We start from the raw sequence: 26,515 nt of genomic DNA, 5'->3' as shown, positions 1-26,515 counted from the left end.
CCGGTTGCTTGGTAACCAAGCAGGCATGAAACTGAACAACATAGTTCGTTTTAGTAGAGAAGCATTGTAATATCTGTGCTGAAAACTAAACACAATGTCAGACGTAGGATCCGAAGAATTTGAAGAGGAGCAGGGACCTTATTTAGGGGTTTGTAATTATATATTTATTTATCCATAGGTATTCAAAGTCCTTAACCGTTATGTCGATTTTATTTTATTGTTATAAAAAAAAAATAATAATATTGATACCTTTTATTGGACCAACTTAGAAAATATACGCTTTAACAACCACATTATTAAAAGTGGATATACATTTGATTGGTCTGAAAACAGTTGATAGTTTTATAGTGTAAAAGCGAGTAAACTTGGATATGTCCATGTATTGTTGGCACTGTACCAGTAGGTGTTTTCATAATCTAGAATACTATGGCTGTGTGTACGAGTACACTTAATTACAATTTGCAATTTAAAGGGGAAACGTGAAAGTATTTCGTGATTCAATTTTGAGTGTTTTGTGACGTGGTTTTAAAAAAAACTAACGGATCTTTTAGGAAAGTCTAATGCCGTCAGACCATTCTTCAGGCTGTTATCAGTTAAAATGTATAATTTCCGAAAGAAATATGTAAATGTGTTTAAATGCAAGATCAATAAAGTAAATGTGTCCCGAGAGTCTATTTGATTGACATGAATGCCATCAGATTCACTGCATTCTGATCCAGAGGCACCTTTAAAGCATTGTGTTTATTAAACAATGTTGCTGTGTCTTCTTTTTGAAATACAATCTTTTAGGAGTATGAAGGGGAACGCAATGAAGCTGGTGAGAGACATGGACATGGAAAGGCAGTGCTGCCTAATGGTGATACCTACGAGGGACAGTATGAAAATGGCAAAAGGAATGGACAGGTAAAATAGAGCCTCTGGATAATATAAGGCCATTTGGCCCATCTAAGATAATCCGGTTCCTTGTCAAGTTGGGTCCAACTGATTCTGCCTCAAGTACATGACTAGACAACCCATTCCATACCCTCACCACTCTCTGTATGAAGAAGTGTCTTTTTCCCTCTGTCCTACCTCCACTTAATTTCTAACTGTGTCCTCTGGTTCTGGTTTCTGTGCTGCGCTTAAAGTATTGGTTTCAGGTTAACTTATGGGGCAGTTTCCATGGAAATAGAAAAATACATTTTTCTTATGCTATTTTGGTAGTATCTATCGGGTAGTGTGGGCTTCTACAAACTGAGCTAAAATACCAGCACTTTAGGTTAATTATATCAAAGTGATCCAGTCAAAATGTTTAGTACAGTACATTTTTCAAAAATACTGGTAGTAAATCTACAATAGGATGCCCTACTCGCCAGCTTTTCCTACTACATATTATTCTTATAATAATAATAATTATAATAACAATAAATACCAGAATCCGAATTTCATAGTGACAGTGCAAGGCCCTCACCAGTAGAATTATGTTATTTAGGATTCAGTAATATACCGATAGTCCATATGAGTTCAACCCATTTCTCAGGAGATGCTGTAATCCACGGGGACTTTCTGGAACTTCCTTTTGTAAATCTTGCAGCAAGCTGATGTTAAGTCCCATATTTGTCTTTTTGAGCAAATTCTTGGAACAAACAGTTTTGTTTTTCTTTTTTGTGTTTTCGTACTTTTAAAACACATCTTGCTCATTTAATAAGGTTTAAGAGATTTTACAGAAAATTCTAGGCTTAAAGCAATCAGCTATCCCGAAGATAACAAAAGTGTAAAAGATGAAAAAATATCTTTCTGTGCTTTGCAAAGGGCTTATTTATTTATTGTAAAGAGTATTGTTTTTATTTGTAAGATTCAGTATTTTTTTATAACCTTGCTTATAAAACAATGTAACATTAAAGCACTTTTTATGAGTCAAATGGCAATAATTTGAAATGTTGAATAAATGGTGTCACATAAAAATAAAAAAAACAATATGTTACGTCACATAAGTTATGACGGTGGAGAGAGAATTTGGGCTTTCTAATGTCAACTCCAACTCCTTTGTTCTAGGCTAAATAGACCGTAACTCAGTTCTTTAAGCCATGGGATTAGACTGGTTGCTCTTCTCTGGACTCTCTCTCTGGGGCCACAATGTCTCTTTGGTGTTGTGCTGACCAGAATTGGACACATTATTCTAAGTATTTAACAGCCTGGTGTAGTCAGCCTAACCTATATGTAATAGTCTGTTATATTCTCTCCATTCTATCTATCTATGCTAAAATGTTTGATTGTGCTGATTATCTTCCAGGGGACATACAGATTTAAAAATGGGGCCCGTTACATTGGAGAGTACTACATGAACAAGAAACATGGTCAAGGCACATTCTACTACCCAGATGGATCCAAATACGAAGGCAAGTCTTTCCTCCATATTATTTAAAATGTTTATATAGCAGGGCGAAGGCTGGGCGCCAAACAGCATCTCCACCCATCCCAGAGCTTCATCTCACTGACAGGGGCAATGGCTTACATAACATTACCTGTTACATCAGTATTAAAAAGTGGCTTAGCACCTCATTGCAAATACTTGTGTTTGTTCTCCGTTTTCACTCACTGTATTAAGCATGAATAATCTGCTACACATTGTATTGCTTTAAATGTTCAGTGGGCTATTCTGGTTTAATGAAAATGATGATTACATCTGCATCTGGAAAGAAACAGCTGAATATGTTTATAAAATACATTAGCTTTCTAGACGACAAATGTCTCTACTTCAGATTAAATCAAAATTGAATGTTGTCATACAGTTTAGTCACGTAACATTTAATCTGAATAGAAAAAAATAAATAAATAAACCTGAATGTTATTTTGCTCCTGAGGTAACTTGTCAATATTGTATTCTAGCTTGTTTTTGTGCCAATGATTGTACAATTTTGCCTTGGTGTGGAAATATATTAGGTTCATTTAGCAGTTTAAGAATTATACAAGTACAGTGTATTCCAATTAATTGCATACATGATAAAAGCATATTTCTGGTAACTTTAAAAAAGTGAAGCACATTTCTTATGAAAATACACATGCAGTAGATCCCTGTTAATTGCCTGTCAGTGCCCTGTCACGCTGTCCCTGCGGTGAGGAGGGCCGCAGCCACTGAGACTTGGGAGCAAGAGCTGGTAGTGGTGGAGCGACAGGGGCAGGGAGGACCGTGAACCAGACAACTTCTGTGACCTGCAGTGAGCTTTCCATGATCACCGCGGTGGAGTGGAGGCAACAGCAAGAACAGGAGCTGGTTGGAAGAGCATCAGCGGCCACCCTGGGACGAGATCAACCTTCAGTCTTCAGCCACCAAAGGGCTGTGGTCGCAGCCTGGACATCAGAGATGTACTTCAGCGGCGGTGGTGAGAGCCAGCGGACTGTGAGGTGAGATGGCAGGTTCCCTGAAGACAGCGGTGCTCCAAGCCAACCACTGCACTCCCGGTTTGTGACACTTTGGAGTCACTAAAACACTAAGGCGACTCCAAGCTTTCTACTGCCGGCACTCAGACGAGTGTGTAGCACGAAAGGGACCCCCTGGGCCGGTCGCACGCCCCTTTACAGCAGTTTCCAGCAGGGTACCCTATGGAGCGCGTAGGAGTTGATATCATAGGCCCTTTCCCTCACTCTGACCGGGGGAACCAATTAATCCTTGTGGCCACAAAATGGCCTGAAACATATGCTCTGCCAGACCAGGAGGCAGACACAGTAGCAGAAGCGCTACTGGAGGGGTTCTTCTGCCGATTCAGGGTTCCCCAACAGCTACACTCAGACCAGGCCCACAACTTTGAATTCTTGGTCTTCGATGAGATGTTGACAGCTAGGGGTCCGTAAGACACGCACCATGCCACTGAACCCCTAGAGTGTTGGGCTGGAACCGTCGCCACCGCTGCTCACCAGAAGGACTGGGAACTCCAGCTGCCGCTCATCCTGTTGGCTTGCCATACCGCTGTCCAGGAATCTACCAGCTGTACCACAGTGCTGCTAATGCTTGTCCGGGAGCTTTGGACCCTGGCTGAGCTGCTGTGTGGCTGCCCGCCAGACGCCGGTCCGGAATGTGGCAGGCGCCTGCAAGACCGGCTTGACAGCGCACACTGCTTCGGCCGTGGCCAACTCCAGGCTGCTGCATCCGCCAGAACTGGTACTACGACATCCAGGGGGCAACACTTTCTTGCTGGAGAACTGGTCTGGATCTACAGCCCCCGACGTAAATGAGGCCGCTGCCCCAAGCTGGACAGTGTCTGGATAGGACCCTGCCGGGACCTGGAATGACTTGGGGAGGTGGTCCACCTCTCTTAGTCTGGCAGAGTGAATGCTTCAGGCCACTTTGTGAATCAGAACAACACAAAAAAAACATCAGTATTAATAGAGAAATAAAAAGAGAGAAGAAGAAATAACACATTTAATAATATGTATAAAAAGCTAGTCTAAGAAGTGAGTTTTTATCTGGGAGCATTGTAACTGAAAACTCTTTCTCCTTTCCTTTTTGTCTTAATCTTTGGGAGGGACAGAAGACTGGACTCAGACAACCTTAAAGCACCTCTAGGTACATATAGGGACACAAGCTGTTTTAAATAATCAGGTGCCAGACCATTTGTATGGTAAAATACCATTTGTCAAAAGTATGATCTTATAATAAACTCTAAATCATACTGGAAGCCAGTATAGAGAAGCCAGCACAGGTGTTATGTGGTCACTTTCCTTTTTTTTTTAATAAGGACCCACGCTGCTGATTTTTGAACAAGCTGTAACCGTGAAAAGAAAAGAGCATTGCAGTAATGAAGTCTAGATGAAACAAAAGCATCAATTAACTTCTCAGAATCAGGCAATGAAAGACAAGACCTACCGTAAAAACGGTTGTATAAGTCGATTTTCTAGCCATTTTTCTAGCCAAATAATAAACACACGTATCCTTCTCGCAATGTACAAACACGGTCACCAGTCCTGGGTGCATGCTGTAGTGCTCGTGGTGGGTGCTGTTCTGGGTTTTGTGTTTTGTTAGCCGTCTACTAATAACAAACAAGAACAACTATAGACAAAACAAACAAACACTCACAATACATTTATCACAGGTTTCACACAGTCCTTCCGGGCTATATCTCTTAACCAAAGCGAAGGAACAGATTGCATCTCTCCTTCCCCTTTTTATGCCATCACACATGACCCCTTGGTAAACGAGTGCAGCCGCCCCTCCAATCCTCGGCTGCCACAATGTTTCCCTTCCGGGTCAATGTGTTAATGCACTGGAGTTCCGCCCCCTTTCTAGCTGGCCGACTTCCTTTGAACCCTGGGAATGAAATGTCTGGCCAACTCGTCCAAGGTACTCTGTTCTCGCTACTTAAAGCCCTCACAGGCCTGGAGGGAGATTTACCACCAAGAATCACTGTATTTCTGTCACAGTCACTTTTCCTTTGTAAAAATAAAAATATCCACTTTAAAAACAAACTTTCACAATGAAAAAATACAAAGGGTAATTTGGCAAAAAATAAATATTCAGGATATTTTTATTAAAGTCTGTCACCCTGTTAACAAAAGCTAAATATAGCACTTGTCTGTGTCCTGTAATTAAAGCTTTTTAAAACCCTCTATGCCATGTGTTTCATAATTTAGGGTAAGCGCGTTCAACTGGATTTCATATAACAAGTTGTCCACTGGTGAAGCGAACGTTTAATCACTGCATTTTTAAATGCAAAAAATTTGCATTCTTTCAGAGATTTTCACTGAGAATTGGATATTATTATTACACGGCACTGGTTCTAATTCATGGAAATCGTGAAATCCACGCTCACCTTGAAAGAAATACAGCCTTAGTGATACAACAGCACAAATAAGCAATGTCAGTGAAGGGAAAGTTAAAGATAGATTTTCAGGTAAACTGCCTGAAGATTTACCCATGGCTGGAGTGTAATAACGATAGTGGTCAAATGGTCAAGTTTGTCTGCGCAACTGTAGTTTGCCAACCACTGTAACCTGACCTGTACAAACAACGTGGCTTTGAAATCACAATGATGAACAGCTGGATGTATATAATGTTAGATGTTTACTTTTCAGAGACTTTATGTAGTTTCACAGTTCTTGAAATTTAGTTGCAAAGGATTTACAGTTTTGTTATGGTGTATAGCTGGACACTCGATTCAGGAAAAAAAGGTATGCTTTTTTTAAAGCATACACATTCTAACCCCTTTCGTGAAAGCACACATTTTACTAGTTAAAAAGCAGAACTACGTAAGGTAGTGAGAAGGTATTACACAGAAATAAATGAAAACAGAAATCGATCCACTTCTTTATATTGTGTTTCGTTCATTATTATGTTATTTATCCTACTCGTTTCGTAACGCAGGGAGCTGCTACTTGAACCATGTCATACATAACTACTTGCTCGTTTTTGTTTTTTTGTTTTTTTGTTTTTTTTGGTGTAAGGATTTGAGCAAAACAAAAAATTATCTACCTATTTGTGTGTTCATTTTTAGCATTCGTGAATTACAAAACAGCAACGGTCACTGAAATGTCTATATAAATCAGCAATGCATATATGAAGACATGGAAGGAGTCAGAATGTGTATTGCACCGTTGCATTTTAAAGTATTGCAATTTTAAGCATAGAATCAGATCTCCTTATACCATATAAGATCATAGAAAATGTGATTGTGTGTAATGTGGTGTACGTTATATGTGTAGGTCTACATTATTTGAAGGATATTCACATGTATGTGAAATAGTGGACAGCGAAACATCGAAAAAATATTAAATGCAGCTGCTAAAGAAGTGGCCTGAAAACTCTCTGCTGTTTGATATTTTTTTGTGAAATGCCTAAATGTACAAGTGGCTCTTAACATATGGCACAACCAATTTCTGCAGTACTTGATGTAAGTTCACATTAATATTATTGTTATTATTGTCAGGGACGAACTGTTGTGCACCCATTTCTTACCTGAACATTAGGTAAATCCTAGAACACTTCGCTGCTGCTTTAGACAGCTCTTCTTCCTTCTTTCTTTTTAAACGTTTTTGAGTTAGCATGGAGCTCACAGATGGAAAAATCACACAGTGACACTGCCAGTGAACACTGTGCACCTCCCTCTGTTTGCCCGTCATTAACCAATGATAAAGTACGTCTTTCTCGTGGCTTAGTGCGGGGAGGTGCACAGTAAAAAGAATGGCAACAATAATATATTAGGATAATGAGTCATTTTCTCGCAGGACGAGATTAGACAGAATTCAATTGAATTGTGACAGAAAGGGCCCCCTGACGCTGAGCAAGTTTGTGAAAGGGTTGTAGATCAGATGTGCTGGTGCTGACGGACACCGGCGGCAATGACGGCAGGTATATAGGCAGCTTTTGCAGTAAGTTTTTTTAAATTTGAGAGGTATTGTGTAAACCTGTGTATTTTTCTTTATTTATTGGTGTTGAGCATGTAGGGAAAAAAAAATCAATTGTAAAATAGGTATTTTAAACACAAAAAGGTGTTTTCTTAAAAGTCTCAAAAAGGGGGGAGCAACGTTTACGCCAGTGCGACCTATACAACATTTTTTTTGGTAATCTTTGGTGACATTATGGATATAAGCCTCAAAACATAAATCAGAGTCAAATATGAATCCCAAATTTCTGGCCTCTGATTTTGGGTTTGAAGTTAAATTACTCAACTGTTTTTAGATAATTGGCAAAGTCCAGTTGTTGCAGAGAACCCAAAGTCAAAACTTCTGTCTCATCTGTTTAACTGCAAAAAATGTTGAGACATCCAGATTTTTTACATCATTCTGACACTCAATTAAATCAGAGACCGCAGAGGTATCCCCAGGTCTCATGGAAATATAAAGCTGTGTGTCATCAGCATAGCTTTGAAAATGTACACTTGTTTACGAAATATCTCCCCCAGCGGTACCATGTATAAAGAAAATAATATGGGACCAAGAATGGAATCGTGGCGAACACCACAGGTAATTGTAAATAATGATGATGCTGAATCGCCCAAAGAAATGAAATTCTGTCTATTAGTAAGACAGAAATACAATGATACAATGATTCTTTGTTGTAAATCTCCCTCCCAACCTGTGAGGGCACTAAGCAGCGAGAACAGAGTTCCCTTGACGGGCTGCGGGCTGCCCTGACAGTTCTTTCCCAGGGTTCAAGGGAAGTCAACCAGCTAGAAAGGGGGCGGGACTCCGTTGCATTAGCGCATTGACCCGGAAGGGAAACTACGTGGCAGCCGCAGATTGGAGAGGCGGTTGCACTCGTTTACCAAGGGCATAAAAGGGGGGCGGAGAATCGCAAATAATGTCTGAGGGGAAATATTGCAGCTCATGTGAATAGAAAAAACTGCCTAGAAGTAGTTGCTCTGTGCATTAATGATTCAGGGTTAGAGTTAGGGTTATCTTCGGTTCAGATTACAGAGTTCGGCATTTTCGGATCAGATGATACAGACGCTGCAGTCTGATTGATTTCCTGTTGTTATGCTACAATCCATATTTTGGATTTTTTATTATTATTATTATTGTTATTATTTATTTCTTAGGAGACGCTCTTATCCAGGGCGATTTACAATCGTAAGCAAATACATTTCAAGTATCACAGTACAAGTAATAATACAATTAAGAGCAAGATAAATACAATGACTTTGGTTCAAGCAAGTACAAGTGTGACAAAATACAATTCAATAATACAGCAGATAACAGTGTCAGTGATAGTTACATCAGGATATGATTAAATGCAAAATACTACAGATTAAACACTTGGCAGATTACAGTACTCTGAAGTACAGGATTAAATGCAGTAAAATAGGGGGCAGATAAGAACAAGTAAAGCACATTTAAAGAAGGGTGATAAGTGTCCCAGGGGAAAAACAGAGGAGTTCTACAGGTGCTGTCTGAAGAGGTGAGTCTTAAGGAGGCGCCGGAATGTGGTCAGGGACTGGGCAGTCCTGACATCTGTAGGAAGGTCATTCCACCACTGCGGAGTGAGGGTGGAGAAGGAGCGGGCTCTGGAGGCAGGGGAGCGTAGAGGAGGTAGAGCCAGTCTTCTAGTGCAGGCGGAGCGGAGAGGTTGAGTGGGGGTGTAGGGAGATGAGGGTCTGGAGGTAGCTGGGTGCAGTCTGGTCAAGGCATCTGTAGGCTAGTACAAGAGTCTTGAACTGGATGCAAGCAGTGATCGGGAGCCAGTGGAGTGAGCGGAGTAGTGGAGTTGCGTGGGAGAAGCGAGGCAGAGAGAACACCAGGCGGGCAGCGGAGTTCTGGATGAGCTGGAGTGGACGGGTGGCGGATGCAGGGAGGCCAGCCAGGAGGGAGTTGCAGTAGTCTAGACGGGAGAGTACCAAGGCCTGGACCAGGAGCTGGGTAGCATAGTTGGTGAGGAAGGGTCGGATTCTTCGGCTGTTGCTCAGGAAGAATCGGCAAGTGCGTGCCAGAGTGGAGATGTGCTGGGAATAAGAGAGGCAGGGATCCAGGGTGACTCCGAGGTTCTTAGCGGAGGAAGAGGGAGAGAGTGTGGTAGATTCCAGAGGAACAGATAGAGAGATCAGAGGAGGGGGAGGAGGAGGAGGAGGAAAAGAAAAGGAGGTCAGATTTACAGAGGTTGAGTTTGAGGTGATGCGAGTGCATCCAGGAGGAAATAGCAGACAAACAGGTAGAGATACGGGAGGGGATGGTGGAGTCAGAGGTGGGGAAGGAGAGGAAAATCTGAGCATCATCAGCATAGAAATGGTATGAGAAACCATAGGATGCGATGAGGGGGCCCAGGGAGCGGGTGTAGAGAGAGAACAGGAGAGGACCCAAGACTGACCCTTGGGGGACTCCTGTTAAGAGAGGGCGAGGTGTGGAGGTTACTCCACGCCAGGTTACCTGGTAAGTGCGGTTGGAGAGGTAGGAAGAGAACCAGGCCAGAGCAGTGCCAGAGATCCCCAGGTCAGCGAGAGATGATAGTAGAATAGAGTGATCAAGTGTCAAAGGCAGCAGAGAGGTTGAGGAGAATTAGGACAGAGGAGAGAGAGGCAGCTCGGGTAGACTTTAGTGAGTTGGTGACAGACAGGAGGGCGGTTTCGTTGGAGTGAGCGGAGCGGAAGCCAGATTGGAGAGGGTCGAGCAGAGAGTGGTTGGACAGGAAAGCAGAGAGCTGGCGGTTTTTTTAGACACTGCAACAGCTTGTAACTCAGGCATTTTTTTTGTATTGAACATTTTAATGCTATAGTGCTACTTTGGATGCTACGTTAATGTATTATTTTGTGTTGTGTTTTCACACTGGGCACTCCAATGTCTTACTTACAGAGATTATGTGAAGCCATTTATTTTAGTGGACTGTAAATGTCACGTTGTGACAGGGTGGCTGTGCGATGACGTCAGGTCAGAAGCAGGAAGGGAAACACACTGACACCAGGGAAGTACTGCAGTTCAAAAAGAGACGCTGCGCGCCGTTTATTCAAATACAAAAATAAATTAAATATTTAAACAAAGAGACGCTGCTCACAGAGCAAAATAAAACAGTTAAACAAAACAAAATCACTAACACAAAAACAATAAACAAAACCCAGGTCAGGCTGGGCAGTAGCCTTCACTGATCCTGTATTTCTATCTTTTTAAGTTTCGTTTCTCTCTCGCTCCTCTCGCTCTCTCTGCTCTTGCTCCTAACACCCACACACCGAGTGCAGAGAGCTGCAGGCTTTTATGCAGGTGACCATCTCCCAATTATCAACAATTACACCACTAATTAAACTCGGGAGATGGTTACCTTCTGCACAAGGTTTTTAAATTATTCTTGGCAGAGGACGAGCACCAATCTCGCCTCTGCCAGAACACGTTTTAAAAATAAAAACAATAACAAAACCAGCGGCGCTTCGCCGTCATATAAATACATAAACCATAGCCCGTCGTCTTCCCACGGAGGTGGAGGCGGAACCAGCAGGTACTCTCCCTCTGCTGGCGGAGGTGGGAGCGACACACAGTCCTCCCACGGAGGTGGAGGTGGCACCAGCAGGTATTCTCCCTCTGCTGGCGGATACCTGGGCTGTGGACGTTCGACCTCACCCCTTTTGGGCTGCGGACACACTGACTCCCCCCTCTTGGGCTGTGGACGCACAGACTCCCCCCTCTTGGGCTGTTTGGGTGGGGCAGATGGCCACTGTGTGCCCAAACTCCCCACAACCAGGGCACCACTCATCTACTACGTGGATCGGGCCGATGTCCCCCGGTGGCAGCTGTTGCTGCTGTCTTTTGCAGGTCTTCCTCCTTCCTGCCATTCTCCTTCTCACTGCACATGTATTAGAAAAAAAAACCAGAAAAACGAGAAAAAAAAACTGCAGTATCCTCTTCTGCCTGTGTCCAGGAGGCACTAGTGATCCCACGCAGGACACCACGTGTGACAGGGTGGCTGTGCGGTGACGTCAGGTCAGAAGCAGGAAGGGAAACACTGACACCAGGGAAGTACTGCAGTTCAAAAAGAGACGCTGCGCGCCGTTTATTCAAATACAAAAATAAATTAAATATTTAAACAAAAAGACTGTGCTCACAGAGCAAAGTAAAACAGTTAAACAAAACAAAATCATGAACACAAAAACAGTAACCAATACCCAGGTCGGGCTGGGCAGTAGCCTTCACTGATCCTGTATTTCTATTTTTTTAAAGTTTCATTTCGTTTCGTTTCGTTTCTCTCTCGCTCCTCTCGCTCTCTCCACCCTCACTCCTAACACCCACACACCGAGTGCAGAGAGCTACAGGCTTTTATGCAGGTGACGATCTCCCGATTAGCAACAATTACACCGCTAATTAAACTCGGGAGATGTTTGTTTTGTTTATTTTGTTTTTTGTGTGACTATTAAAAAAATAGCGCAACTGCGCTTTTAAAAATCAAGTTTCGTGTGTGGCTGGGTCATTTAAAGTGCTGGGAAAGAACCCGAAGGACTAAAACCCTTCACATATGGTGGCAGCGGTAAACAGCACTACTGACCCGAGGAAAGTAAAAATGGAGACTGGAGACTGTTTGGAGGTGATGAAAATACTTAGACAGATGGTTGCGGAACAAGAAGAGGCCAACCGCAGGCAACGAGAAGAAAATGAGAGGCGAAGGCTAGAGCGAGGGTTTCCCCCACAAAAACCAACGGAACAGACAGAGTTGGAACTGCTGATCCAGAAGACGGACTGGGCTGCGCTGAAATGGGAGTGGCCTGCGGCACAACCAGAACCGTCTGCAACAGAGCCCAGAGGGGAGGAGCCGCCGCTTCCAGAGCCCAAAGGGGAGGAGCCACCACTTCCGGAGCCCAGAGGGGAGGAGCCGCCGCTTCCAGAGCCCAGAGGGGAGGAGCCGCCGCTTCCGGAGCCCAGAGGGGAGGAGCCGCCGCTTCCGGAGCCCAGAGGGGAGGAGCCGCCGCTTCCGGAGCCCAGAGGGGAGGAGCCGCCGCTTCCGGAGCCCAGAAGGGAGGAGCCGCCGCTTCCGGAGCCCAGAGGGGAGGAGCCGCCGCTTCCGGAGCCCACAGGGGAGGCGAAAAGCATACCTCCACCACAGCCCCGACCACCACCCCTACGGTCCAGTCCGGCGTCGCTGCGTCTGGTCCCTCGCCCCTTGCTCCTGGACACCCTGCCGGCCTTCCTGGACCTCCCTGTGCTGGACCTAGAGCCCAGGAGTCTGCAACACTGGCCACAGCTCTGCCCCTGGTTCCCTGCTCCGCTCTCCCCGAGCACCCAGACGTCGCTGGGCTGCTGCCAGACGTCGCTGTTGCTCCCCCTGTTAGCTGCTTCGCTTCCCCTGGGTGATCGGACATCACTGCACCGGTTCCCAGGGGAAGACCTCTGTCCACTGCTGCATCCTCCAGTGCCCCGGCCTACGCTCCGGTCGCCCCTGTCAGCCTGTTGGGGTCCCTCGTCGCCGGTGCGCGGTCCTTACCTGGCTGGGCCAGGACGTGGACCGATCCACCCTCAAGTCCGCCCGTGGAAGAGGGCGAAAATTGACATTTGTGGACTCGAGGGTGGGTGGTTGTGTTTTAGGGGAGGGGGTGGCCTTGGAATGGCCGATCAGTGTTGCACACTTGAGGGGGAGGATGTGTAACACAGCAGGGAGGGGGTTAATATCCTCCCTGCAGAAAACATGTGCGTATGCACATTTTGGTTAATTGTTTTATTGTTAATTATCACCTGCACCTGGCTTTGATTGTAAATTAGAGCCAGGTGCAGGGTTTATAGGGAGAGCAGTCAGTCTGCTCTAGGCTGCTGAGTAGAAGGAGGCAGGAAGAGGTACTCTGCTTCCCAGCAGTCGTAAGGTAAAAAGTAAGTGCGGTGTTAAACCTGTGTTTTGTGTAAGTACGGGGAAACAGCTTAGCTGTCCCGTGGTAGACAGGGTGTACCTGTGTGTTAGTTAGTGCTCGTAAAAGAGCTAAGTGTTTGTTTTGTTTATTTTGTTTTTTGTGTGACTATTAAAAAAATAGCGCAACTGCGCTTTTAAAAATCAAGTTTCGTGTGTGGCTGGGTCATTTAAAGTGCTGGGAAAGAACCCGAAGGACTAAAACCCTTCACAATATATATATATATATATATATATATATATATATATATATATATATATATATATATATATATATATATATACACATACACACAGACACACACACACACACATTTTTTTTTACTTTAGTAAGCTTATATTTATATATGCTTGTGACAAGGAACAGGCTGTGTCACTGGCTTCTCCGCTCTCAGTCAACTAATTGAACAGGGAGGTTCAGCCAGGGTTTGGCTGAGCGGGATTCCTGATTGGCTAGGGGGCGTGCCCGACCATTTAAAAAGAGGCTGCTCTACACAACTGGGTTCTTCCGTGTTCAGCCAAAAGGTGAATGTCTGCTCGAGAGAGAGAAAAGCAACCCAATGAAAAGCAACTAAGAAAACCATTAAGCTCAGGAGAGCCAAACTATAAAATAGTAAGCATCTGTTACCCATTAATCTGTGCAAAGAAAGAGTCACTGTGTGTGTAACAGAGACCTGTCATTGCTTTGGATTAGGGTTAGTTTACAGGATCAGGGAACGATCCCCAACCAGTATAGTGAGGGTGTGTAGCGCAGCATACTCTGTTAGCAGGACCCTCCTTTTAATGGAGCTGTTTTGGCCAGCTTTATTTTTCTTGGTGTGTTTTCACTGTGTTTTATTTTTGCATTGTTCTGTTGCTGTTTATCCCTGCACCTAGTTTACACTCCCGTTTGTGTGTATGTGCCTGTGGCCTTACCATTGTTAGTATGATCAAGTGGTTGCCTGCTCTGTCCACCCCGTACCATTACTGGTACCCTAGTGCCGGCACCTGGTAATTACCACAAAACGATCTGTGCCTTTAATAAACCTGCAGATAAACCATCTGGTGCCCTGCCAGGATATATTTTTAAAGTTCAAAAGAAAAATGCTAAAAAAACAAACCGTTTCTGACTATTAACCCATGGAGCACTGCGGCACCAGTTACCACATCTATGCGGTACCAGAGAGATTTTCCATGGGACACACTGTATGTTGTTTCTCCACAAAAAAAAAAAAAACCTTGAATGAAACAATCTCTATGATTGGTATGTTTCAGTTGCACTTTAGGAATGACATTTTATTTGCTGCTCTTTTTTCTCTTGAACAGGTGGCTGGGTAGATGATCAGCGGTTCGGACATGGAGTTTACACTTATATAAATAACGACATGTATGACGGGGAATGGCTGAACCACCAAAGGTACTTTTCTCATAGAAAACATCACCTTGTTATCTATGTACATATAACTACCAAGCTGAAACGCAACTTAATTTATGGGAATATTATGAGCATCAGTAACTACAACAGTTCCCCTGTTTGTTACAGCTGAAATAGATAAATAGTCATATTTAACTAGATGATGATATGGCAAAAACAGATTATGATCTGTAGTGTCACACAATTATTTGTTCTATAACCTCTGGGATGTTAACCCTTTAATCTCCATTTTTTTACGTAGTTGTCTGTCTTGAACAAGACACATACAATGCGATTAATCTGCATCTGTAACCAAATGTTTTGAACAGATTGTTAAAGGTGATTAGCTCCATTTAACCTAGAGGGAAAGCTAGGACAGAACCTTGCTGATTTTAGTGCCTGGACACAGTTGTTATTAGTCTGGTTGCTTTCAGCTGGACTCTTCCCAAAACTACAGCTTTTTTTTAGTGCAGGGACCAGAATTCAGCACAGTCAGCACAGTCTCACCAGTGCATTATAAAACCTCATTAGGTTTGTACTGTACACTTTTAACTAAGTACATGCAATTTATAACCACTGGGTGTTCTTTATTGCCTCAGAGATTCCAAAAAAGCCCAAGTAAGCATGTACTATTTCAGGGCTGTAGGAACCGGTATGGCTGATACGGCCATGGCTGTGTCACTTTTTGTCCAATAGTTAAAATTATTTTCTGTAATTTTATTTCTACATTCCTTACTGCACTTAAAATGTGAAATTCATTCCCGTTGAAGAACTAAAGTTCACAGAGTGGATTCAGATTTTTATTAAGTTGATACTTCTGATACAAATGCAGTCAGCGAATGGTCTTTCAGTGCATTGAGAATAATTAAACATTATCTCCATACAGCCATGAGCCAGGCCCATCTGAATCACCTAATGCGTCTTCACATCCTCAAGACAGGACAGACAATTTAGACCTAGTGGTAGTATAAGGCTCAGAGCACCACCTTCATGACCTCGGCAAATTCACTGCTAAAGATTTCAAATAAAGAATGACACAGTATATACCTAGGACAGGACAAACCAATTGGTAAAGTGCATTTGGGGCAGGTATTAACTTTCTTGTAAATCAAATGAAGATTGTACTGAGGAATAGTTGTAAAACAACAGATATTTTTGTAAAATATAACTTTTACAAAATAAAAGGTTGTGAAATGGTTCAGTCCAAAGTCACCGGTCACAGTCCCGTAATAATCTGTGTAGGCTGTGCTGTGTTGTCATGAGACAATTTATTAAAACAAAAGTGCAGCAAGAGAAACGTGTGTTAAAAGTGTATATTACCAGGAGAAACTGGTGTCAAGTTCATCAAAATTTAAAGAAAGGGTTAATAGGATGATCCTTTTTTTTGTAAAAAAAATTTTCTCCATCATTTATTGTGATCAAATTTTTATTGTGTTTTTATACAAACCAAAAACAGCACATCTACATACATTGATGAACATATTTTCCCTTGCCCCCCTCCCTCCCCAGACCTCATGAGAGTAATCTGACACAGAAAATAGGTAAAAGAACCCCGACAATCCCCACATTTCCTAACCGTCCCAATGGCAATTAGGCAGCAGTCAATAGTTTGGCTATCTCAGCTGCTGCAAGTCTCCAAGGTGGCAGTTTTTGCCATATTTATCCTGACAGTAGATAGTTCTAACATAACTATGTCATTAAAATATGACAACCACTGCCGTATAGGAAGTCTATGGAGAGGGAGCCTGCGCTGTACTATCAGTTTCTTTGCCACTGTCAATCCAGCAAGCCAAATTTTCATCTGGCGCTCAAGTATTTGAAGCCTTGAATCATCATTAAGTAGTAGTACAACTAGATCTAATGGCAAGTCTGTCCCAATTATGTTGGACAGGATAGATGTCACTTGGCCCCAAAAAGCACTAACCTCTGGACATTCCCAGAGCATGTGCATTAAGGTGCTAGGTGTTTTAAGAGAACAGAGGTTACAAAGTGGGTCTGAGGTGATTCCCACACGGTATCTCTTAAGAGGCATTCAGTATGTCCTGTGGCACATTTTGAAATTAATTAGCTGATGATTAGGATTTTTTGATGCATTAAATTTATTATTCCAGATCATATTCCAATCAATTGGCCCATCCTCTGAGGTTAGATCTTTTTCCCATATTTTGGTAATAGCCAGCGACTTATATTAAGCTTAAGCAGATGTGAATATATCACAGACCAGCCCCCTAGAGGCAGTTCCTGAGACCCAGTCTATTATAGCATGTGCTTTAAGTTCTGACCCCCAGGGAACCCCATAAGCACGCAAAGCAGAGAAAGAAAAAATATAACAGAAAAGATGATTCTGGTAAATTGAAAAGTGAGGTCAAATCCTGGAAACTAATAAGCCAGTTTTTTTCATATATATCACTAAGTGTGTTAATGCCTTTTTTAGACAATGGTTAAAAAACAAAGGGTTGATTACCCAACATGAGCGCTCTATTATGCCAGATAGGCAAGTGTTGGTGCCATTTGATTTTTTGCCCCATATGCTTATCTATCATCCTCCAGTTTGCTATTGTAGTTGCAACGATAGGGCCAAAGTGTAGTGCACATGTTTTGTTTGTGAGACCTACAAATAACATATCTTGTAGTCTAATAGGAGAGACTAATGCTTCCTCAATTTCTGTCCAGGGAACTGCAGACAGTGGATTTATCCATATTTTTAGTGAACGTAATTGAAAAACCCAGGGGTACATCTTAAAGTGTGGGACTGCTAGATCACCGTCAATTTTGGTGTGCGCAGTGTATTCAATTTAATTTGTGGGTGTTTACCATTCCACAGAAATTTCCGAATTAAGGAATCAATCTTAGCCCAGAAGCCTATGGGGGAGGGCGAGGGGGGCAATGGAATCATAGCACTAATAAAATGAATTTGGGGCAGGACATGCATTTTAACCGTAGCGATTTGGGTTTGTAGAGAGGCGGGCATCACTGTCCATCTCTCCATGTCTCCCTCCACCTCTTTTAGTATTTTAAGATAGTTATTTTTGACAGTGTATTGAAGGGAGGGTTGTATATCAGTGACCAGGTAGGTAAATTGTTTTCTGACCGGAAATGATGGAAGGCTGCATTGAGAGGCATCAAGGCAGATTTTGTCCAGTTGTTTGTCTCCATCATTAATCTTTAATGTTCGTTCAGCTGAGGTTTAAAACCAATTCACTGACACATTTCTCTCATTGGGTTTTATTTGCTTGTGTAGAGAAATACTAGTGGGGTTTTGATGGAAAAAAGACTGCATTTAATGACGTTATCACTATTGAGTCACATGGTATGGCTATGTCTCTTTCAAAATACTTACGAGCCTATACTATTTATTGCCTTTGCTTTTCTCTTCCAGGCATGGACAAGGTGTGTACACATATGCCAAAACAGGCTCTACATACGTGGGCACCTGGAGACAAGGGAAACAGGAGGCAGCTGGAGAACTGATCCACGCCAACCACAGATACCAAGGAAACTTTCTTAACAACAATGTAAGTTTCAAGAGAAGGATATACACAAAATATACACTGCACCAGCTTGCAGCTCCTTTTGGATAACAATATCATTCATTTTACTATTGCCTTCTGACTTAAAATAAAAAATGTGTGCATTTATTCATCATACCTGGTTCTTTTTTTAAATTTAATAGTCGCCAATTAATTTTTACCCCGTTTTTCTCCCAATTTGAAATGCCCAATTGTATTTAGGCTCAGCCTACACCTCCACTGACTCGGGAGTGGCAAAGACGAACACACACTGTCCTCCGAAGTGTGTGCCATCAGCTGACCGCTTCTTCTCACTCTGCAAGCCCGCCATGCAGCCAGCCCAGAGCTACAGCGTCGGAGGACAACGCAGCTCTGGCTAGCTTACAGGGTTCGCCTGTGCGCTGTGAGCTGAGGACCCCCTGGCCGACCTAAGCCCTCCCCCCCTGGGCGGCGCTCAGCCAATTGTGCACCGCCCCCTTGAGCTCCCGTCCACGGTCGGCAGTGGAATAGCCTGGACTCGAACCGACGACGTCCAGGCTATAGGGCGCATCCTGCACTGCAGGCAGAGCGTCTTTACAGTATGCGCTACTCGGGAGCCCACACCTGGTTAATTTTTAACTGAGTTTGTTAATTCTAGAATGAACCTATTTTAGTTTCTTTCTTTTTATTAAAATACAGTAAAATATAAAGTGTATGCACAAATGTATGCATAAAAGAACAAATATATTGGGGCTCCCAAGTGGCGCATCCAGTAAAAGCACTCGCTAGAGTGCAGGATGCGCTCTATAGCCTGGACGTCGCCGGTTCGAGTCCAGGCTATTCCACAGCCAACCGTGGACGGGAGCTCCGAGGGGGCTGCACGGCGAGTCTGCAGAGTGTAAAGAAGCGGGCGGCTGACGGCACACGCTTCGGAGGACAACGTGTGTTCATCTTCGCCCCTCCCGAGTCAGCGCAGGGGTGGTAGCGGTGAGCTGAGCCTAAAAATAATTGGGTATTTCAAATTGGGGAGAAAACAATAAAAACTAATTGGCAACGACTAAATTTAAAAAAAAAAAAAAAAGAACAAATATATTTTTAAATTATTTATATATATATATATATATATATATATATATATATATACATGTCATGTCCCAGCTGAAAATATCAGATTTATTTTACAAGCCTTACAAAATGCCTTATTACCGTTATATTTTCATATGTCATGCTATATAACCTATATTATATCATTATAAGGGTTTAAAATTAAGTATGTCACCTTTTATTAAAATAATTAATTAGTGGATTCCACATTTTGATTATAATTTTGTTAACATGTATTGCACCCCCAGTACTTAAAACTCAAATTTTGGAGGAAAGTAAACACTTTTATCAATATTCTAAATTTTGGATGGCTTTTTGTGGGAGGGGACTTTAATGTAGCTCTAAACCCATTATTAGACAGGTCAAGGGTGATGCAAATTATAAAGATGTTTATAATAACAGAATGGAAGTTCTAAATATTATAGAATAGCATGATCTAGTAGATGCTTGGAAAACCCTTAACCAACCGATGGTGATTATACATATTTTCACTTGCACATCAGATACACTCTAGACTAGATTATATTTTCACTTGCACATCAGATACACTCTAGACTAGATTATATTTTCACTTGCACATCAGATACACTCTAGACTAGATTATATTTTCACTTGCACATCAGATACACTCTAGACTAGATTATATTTTCACTTGCACATCAGATACACTCTAGACTAGAATATATTTTCACTTGCACATCAGATACACTCTAGACTAGATTATATTTTCACCTGCACATCAGATACACTCTAGACTAGATTATATTTTCACTTGCACATCAGATACACTCTAGACTAGATTATATTTTCACTTGCACAATCGATACACTCTAGACTAGATTATATTTTCACTTGCACATCAGATACACTCTAGACTAGATTATATTTTCACTTGCACATCAGATACACTCTAGACTAGATTATATTTTTGTACAAAAAACATTTTTCACATATTTGTGTTTATATCCTGTTTATATTTGGGGTCAGGGGACAATTTCTACACAAATTGCTGCTGGTAGAATTAACCAATTTAATATTAGGATTTCAATAGCAATGAATTTGCTTTTTCAATATAATCAAGGATTAGCAAGAAACTATTGTAAAATGCCAATTGTTTTGCATCATTTTTAAACATGTTGGGATTTTTTCTGAATTAAAAAATCTTTTGTTAAAATTATACAATCCAAATGTATAATACAAAAAATGTACTTTATTGTACTAAACATACTAATTATTACTAAGCATGACTGGAAATTAACCTGAATGTATCAACATTTTATTGTTGCTTATATTAAATGACTAAATGTATGTAATATTCTGAATAAATCACTTAAATTGTTATTACTTTGATGTTAATTAATTACAATTTTAAGCAATTGTATTAACTATTTTAAGTAATTTTGATTTTTTTTTTACTCATCCATCTGACTAAATGTAAGCTATGTTCTGTAACATGTGTATCTGAAATACCAGTTTGTGTATGGGGAGTGTTTGAAAACATAAATAGAAAAAATAGATACATGCATGAGCACTGTATAACAGACTGCTTAACATAATAGGAATATTTGTTTTCTTTGTAGCCTTTGGGGCCTGGAAAATATGTTTTTGACATCGGCTGTGAACAGCATGGGAAGTATGTACATACAGAGCAGGTAAGCACATCGGGAGATACAGCACAAATGCATATCAGTGCTGTAATTTAGTGGACCCTTGCTGAGCTTTTGATTCAGAAGTAACAATCAGTAATTAAAGTGTTACAGAACACCTTGTAAAGTTTACAAGAAAAGCATACATTTACCTTGTAATGTACCATGTTACCTTGCTATGTCCAGTGCTGTCTGTATCGCAGTATTATATTTGTAAATATATTGCTGACTCTTAATCTTTAAGCACACATCATGGATCATAAATCAACTGTACAATACATTTCTCAGCATTTACTCGGAAGCGTTTGCCAGGAGAAAAATAATTCTTCTGAGGATTGGAGTGTATCATATCCAGCTCACACTCCCTCTTGCAACCATATTTGTTCTCTGTTCCCACAATTGGCCTCTCATTTCAATCAAAGTGCAAACATTGTTGCAGGAGGAAGCATAAACTGGGTACACTACGATGCTTAGAAGAACAGTTATCTTTCTCTTGGCAAACTGTGTTATAGTTTGAAAAAAAGTAATTCTTTAGTTGATTTACCTATGATGTGTGAAAAAAAATCTAATCAAAACTATCGGTATATATTGAAAATAAAAATGCTGCGATATGAACATGCAGGCTACAGCAAAAGTAAAGCAATATGTTTTTTGCAAACACTGCATGGTGATCTGCAACATTTCAATTATTTTCCTTATTTATTGTACACAACTCAGAAATAAAATTGAAAAACAACAAGTGTATATGAAGCAACCATTTAGAGCGTAACATTTCCAGGGTTGAATTTTTAAACACGTCAGTTTCAGCTGAATATTATGTTATAGGTAGTTTGAAGCGGACTTGAACACACCCCTGACATTGTGCATTGTGATGTCACTATGGATTTAATTCTGCTAGATTAATAATGTAGTCAAACATAACAGACATACTTTAAGTGACCCACATCAACTGACTTGGGGTTTACTTTTTTTTTTTGTAAAAAGAAAATACATCTGTAAATGTTATGGAACTAATAATCAACCTTACCTCACTTTACATTCCTAAGTGAACCATCCAATTTACTAGTAATATTAAGTTTTATTTTTACAAAAGTTACATTTTGGTTTAAGCACCCTGATAAATGTGGGCTCATGTTTCTTTTTGCTAGTTCTCATTACACACCCTAATCCAATGTCTTGTTTTGCTTTTATAAGGGATTGATATGTGAGTATTGAAAAGATTTAGTCTGCTATCAATAAAAACAGACATTTGACTCATCCATCATTTTTAATGTAGCCAGTTCTAAGCAAGATCGGTAAAAAAGATGAGAAGCTGCTGAACCCCATCTTACCTTATACAGCCCCTTATGCCACTGAAGGCGTTCTCTTCATGGAGGCAGATGAAGTAGAGGTGCACTACAGGCTTTGTTGAAGTGTGTTTTGTGTTTACTGTTAACTGCATGGTTGCAAAGAAACTGTGTATGTTCCTGGAAATAAGCTTTCTGGTTATAACTTCTAGATAGAAAAAGCATGTCAAATACATTTCTTCGTCAGTGCTTGCTGTCTGAGTTTAATGTTTGTGGGTCTCTTTTAAATACATAGTAATATATACAGTGACTGCCCCTTATATGCGTTCTGAGGTGTTTTGTTTTTTTAGCATGGGTCTTACTGGGAATGGCACCCATTGTGACCTGAAGTTCCTCAATTACCCTGCTGACAAATGTGCATCTTACAGTATTTAAGTATTTCAGGAAAACCCCCAAAATAATCACTACAGATTTATAACTTTATTTGCATTTGAATCTTTGAGTATAAACAACTCTTCTTTAACCCATCACAGGACAAGGTTGAAGGTGAAGAAGAGGAGCCACTTGTTGTCCCTGTGCTCAAGTGGAAAGCAGAAAAAGTTACAGAAATGACACTCTGGGCCCCAGTTGCCAAAGAGGACAAGAAAGAGGAGCCGCTAGTTAAAGGTGAGCATCAGCATTAAGGCTGAATAGAAGTGGTCAGTCAGTCCCATAATGGAGCAGATTTGAGTTCCAATAGATCTGAATATGCCAATCCTGTTTGCAAATACACATGAAATGGCATACTACGCCTTCGTTTTTCAAACACCAACCATCTTAACAATAGGTTATTCAAATTTGAAGGGAATGAAGCCCAGGAAATCAACATATAGAAATGTGGTCAAATACAGAAATGTAGTGCTGCAAAGATAACAATTCTATTTACAGGGAATAATCAAGTCTGTTTTTGGGTACTTTGCTATTTAACCAATATTTGCAGTATTACAACATTTGTGAAAAAATAGACTGAACTACTGATTCCAGAAAAGTACATACTGTACATTTCATCTCCAAGTTTACTGTCTGTGTGCAGTATCATCACAGAGATATCTGTTAATAATATTATCATTATAAATAAATGTCAGGTGTCACATATGTCATTGCCTGCAATGTCATTTTGACCTGTCAGAGAAATGTTTGAAGATGTTGTTTTCTTCTTACATATGTCTCAAATGATTCCTCTAAAATCACTTTTCATATTTCAGAAACTTGACCAGACCAAATTATAAAAAAACATTTTTGCAAATGTGAAACAAACAAGACACAGAAGAGAAATGCTGTAAAATGTTACCTGTTTTATAACATTTTTATGTACAGTGTATTCCACAATTTACTTAAATACATCTGAAGCTGTTCATATGCACAAAACAATAAACTGCCCTGCATCTTTTCTTCTTAAATTGCTTGAATATCTAAATGGGTTGAAAACAAAGTTTTGTTTTAAATTACTTGATTTATAATTGACAAACCACTAGCGTTATGAATACTAACCATTTTTTAAATTATTCTAGAACACTCTGTAGAAGTACAGGAAGAAGAGAATGTGCCCCCTGTGAACAAGGAAGCTGCAGAGGTGAATGAGGTGGATGCAGAGGTGAAAAGGGAGGCTGAGGAAGTCTCCGCTGCAGTGGTGGAAGAGAAGGAGGAATAACTGCAGACACGACTATCTATTTCTCTAATATTTTTTTACTGTGAGCATCCTTTAATGGGCCCTTAACAAGAATGTATGTGCTCATGTAGAAATCTGTAAATAAACATAACACGTACAATACAGGAAAACCATTACATTCTCTGACCAAGTGTATATATTTTATGCATTCTCTTCTACTGCATGTACCACATACATCTACACTGAAGAAAAGGGTTGCAATACTTGAAGAGAATCACTTGCACAGTTAACAATCAGTATTATTTAAAAGTCACACTCTCCATAAAATAAAGAACACTTAAAAACTTCAAAAGAGAATATAAACTAGCATGTGACTAACGTGGTTAAAACATAAGCAAACTGTTTGGATTTGACTTCCGCTGAAAGATAAAATCTGATCACACTACACGAAACCTGTGTTAGTGGTCACCTGAATAAAGTGTTACACAAAGGTGGGTTCTATTAACTGCAGCACAGGAAGTTCATCTCTATTGTGGTGGCAGGATAAATATTTGTCGATAAAGTGAAACTAAAGTCGGAAAAACTACAACAGCAAAATAATAAGGCACTTGTGAGAAATGCCAATGAATCGGAAAACTTTTTTTTTTTTTTTTGAAAGCCTTGGTTATCATTAACTCTTAATGCCTATTACATACATTCTAATGTTACCATACAGAGATGCACTCAGAGTTGGTACTTTTCAAGCTAAGATCAAGTCCTGAACGTTCAAGTTGGTACTTTCAAGCTAAGATCAAGTCCTGAAAGTTCAAGTTGATGTCAGCATGTCAATATTTTACAATACCTGCAAGGGCTGAGTTTAGACCTAATGCATATTTATCAGTCTTAAGCACATAAGAACATAAGAAAGTTTACAAATGAGAGGAGGTCATTCGGCCCATCTTGCTTGTTTGGTTGTTAGTAGCTTATTGATCCCAGAATCTCATCAAGCAGCTTCTTGAAGGATCCCAGGGTATCAGCTTCAACAACATTACTGGGGAGTTGGCTCCAGCCCCCCACAATTCTTTGTGTAAAAAAGTGCCTCCTATTTTCTCCTATTTTCTGTTCTGAATGCCCCTTTATCTAATCTCCATTTGTGACCCCTGGTCCTCGGCAGCTCTGATATAGAGAGCTCAGCAATACCTACCTCAAGGGCAGGAATATCCCATACATAATGTTGGTGGCCGTCTTCGAATTGAAAGGGAACTAATAATATTAATAATAATAATAATAATAATAATAATAATAATAATAATAATAATAATAATAATAATAATAATAATAATAATAATAATAATAATAATGAAGTTAATGTCCGTCCCCCCGTCCCCCCACCCTTTTTTAAAGAAAAAGAAACTTTATAACTGCAGGGGTAGCAAAACTATGAGAATAATAGCGTTTAACAGTCCTATCTTTAGTAACGTAATAAAAATACTACAGTATGTGACGATAAGTTTATATTTATTTACAATAACATTTATAAATGTGTGCAGCCATTACAAAACATAAGACTGTTTACTTCTTGTATGTGTGGAAACGTACGAAAAATGTCACTTTTTAAAAGCAAACAAGATTTACACATTAACAATGACTACAAGCATAGACAATAATGTACTTAACACAGATATTTTGGTCAAATGTGACCGCACTTTGCACACTGCTAGTTCACCTCCGCCATTTTGACACGCCCACAGAGTCAGCTCCTGAGAATCTATATATGAGATATTGGGAAAAACAAAACATTAATGACACTGCCTCCAATCCGCCACTTCAAAATGTTTTATTTTTTTTTATTTTGGAAAAGGTATATTGATGAGATTTTTCTATTGTGGACTGGTTCTATAAATGATTTATTGCTGTTTACAGATCATATAAATAACACCTACTCTACCTTGAAATTTACTATGGAATACAGTCAAACTGACATACACTTTTTAGATCTGTGCATTTCTATAGACACTGATGGTAAATTTAAAACTTCAATCTTTCATAAGCCAGCTGACAGAAACACATTTTTATATGCAGACAGTAATCATCCTAAACATATTGTCGGGTCAAACGCGACCCAGGAGTGGGACAGTGTGTGCTCAATGTTAGACTTCCGGTGGGGAATATGATTATTGTACACTGTAATTTTCCTGCTGTTCGCTGTATGTGTCTCTGTCTATTGTCACGTGTCTGTGTGTCATTCCCCCCTACGTGCTGGCTGAAGCTACTGTGTAAATGGTGGAATGGGTATGCAAATGAGGTACCAGGAATGCGCCCAATGAGACTGAGAGGGGGGGTCTAAGCGCAGCCGACTCGCTGCAGGTAGAGCAAGAGATTCTTTGGAAGAGGAAGAGGAAGAGGAAGAGATGGATGACTATAACCATATGGCTAATGATGTTAAGAAGTTTATCCTGAAACACTGGAAAATATTGGAATGTGATCCTCAGTCCCAGATTTTATTTTAAATGTGGCAGAAACATAAAAGATACAGTGGTCTCCTCGATGTATAAGTCACCAATGCCCAGTGGAAATTGGCTAACAAACGAATTGAAAGGTAACTATCCTTCTGGTAGATTGTGGCGGAGTGTCCCGACCCTATATATATATGCGCATTATTATTTCTATTATTATTGTTTGCGGCGCAGACGAA

At 40.7% G+C, this 26,515-nt stretch overlaps 1 protein-coding gene across 1 annotated transcript; it reads left to right on the top strand.

The window, feature by feature from the left end:
- Positions 1-24,017, top strand: rsph1 (radial spoke head component 1). Its single transcript, XM_034010344.3, has 8 exons — positions 1-148; positions 790-903; positions 2,273-2,378; positions 14,582-14,672; positions 18,049-18,184; positions 20,842-20,913; positions 22,727-22,859; positions 23,744-24,017. The coding sequence occupies exons 1-8, from the start codon at positions 95-97 to the stop codon at positions 23,881-23,883; spliced, it is 846 nt and encodes a 281-aa protein (XP_033866235.1). The 5' UTR covers positions 1-94; the 3' UTR covers positions 23,884-24,017.
- Positions 24,018-26,515: the final 2,498 nt, after the last annotated feature.

The sequence above is a fragment of the Acipenser ruthenus genome, chromosome 9, assembly GCF_902713425.1.
Source record: "Acipenser ruthenus chromosome 9, fAciRut3.2 maternal haplotype, whole genome shotgun sequence".
NCBI classification, from domain to species: domain Eukaryota; kingdom Metazoa; phylum Chordata; class Actinopteri; order Acipenseriformes; family Acipenseridae; genus Acipenser; species Acipenser ruthenus.
This window is presented reverse-complemented; position numbering and strand designations above follow the sequence as displayed.

Coding starts and splice junctions, on each gene's coding strand:
- rsph1 (XM_034010344.3), top strand. CDS start 95: ATGTCAGACGTAGGATCCGAAGAATTTGAAGAGGAGCAGGGACCTTAT. Junction 14,673..18,048: donor GAATGGCTGAACCACCAAAG/GTACTTTTCTCA, acceptor TTTCTCTTCCAG/GCATGGACAAGGTGTGTACA. Junction 20,914..22,726: donor AGTATGTACATACAGAGCAG/GTAAGCACATCG, acceptor AACCCATCACAG/GACAAGGTTGAAGGTGAAGA.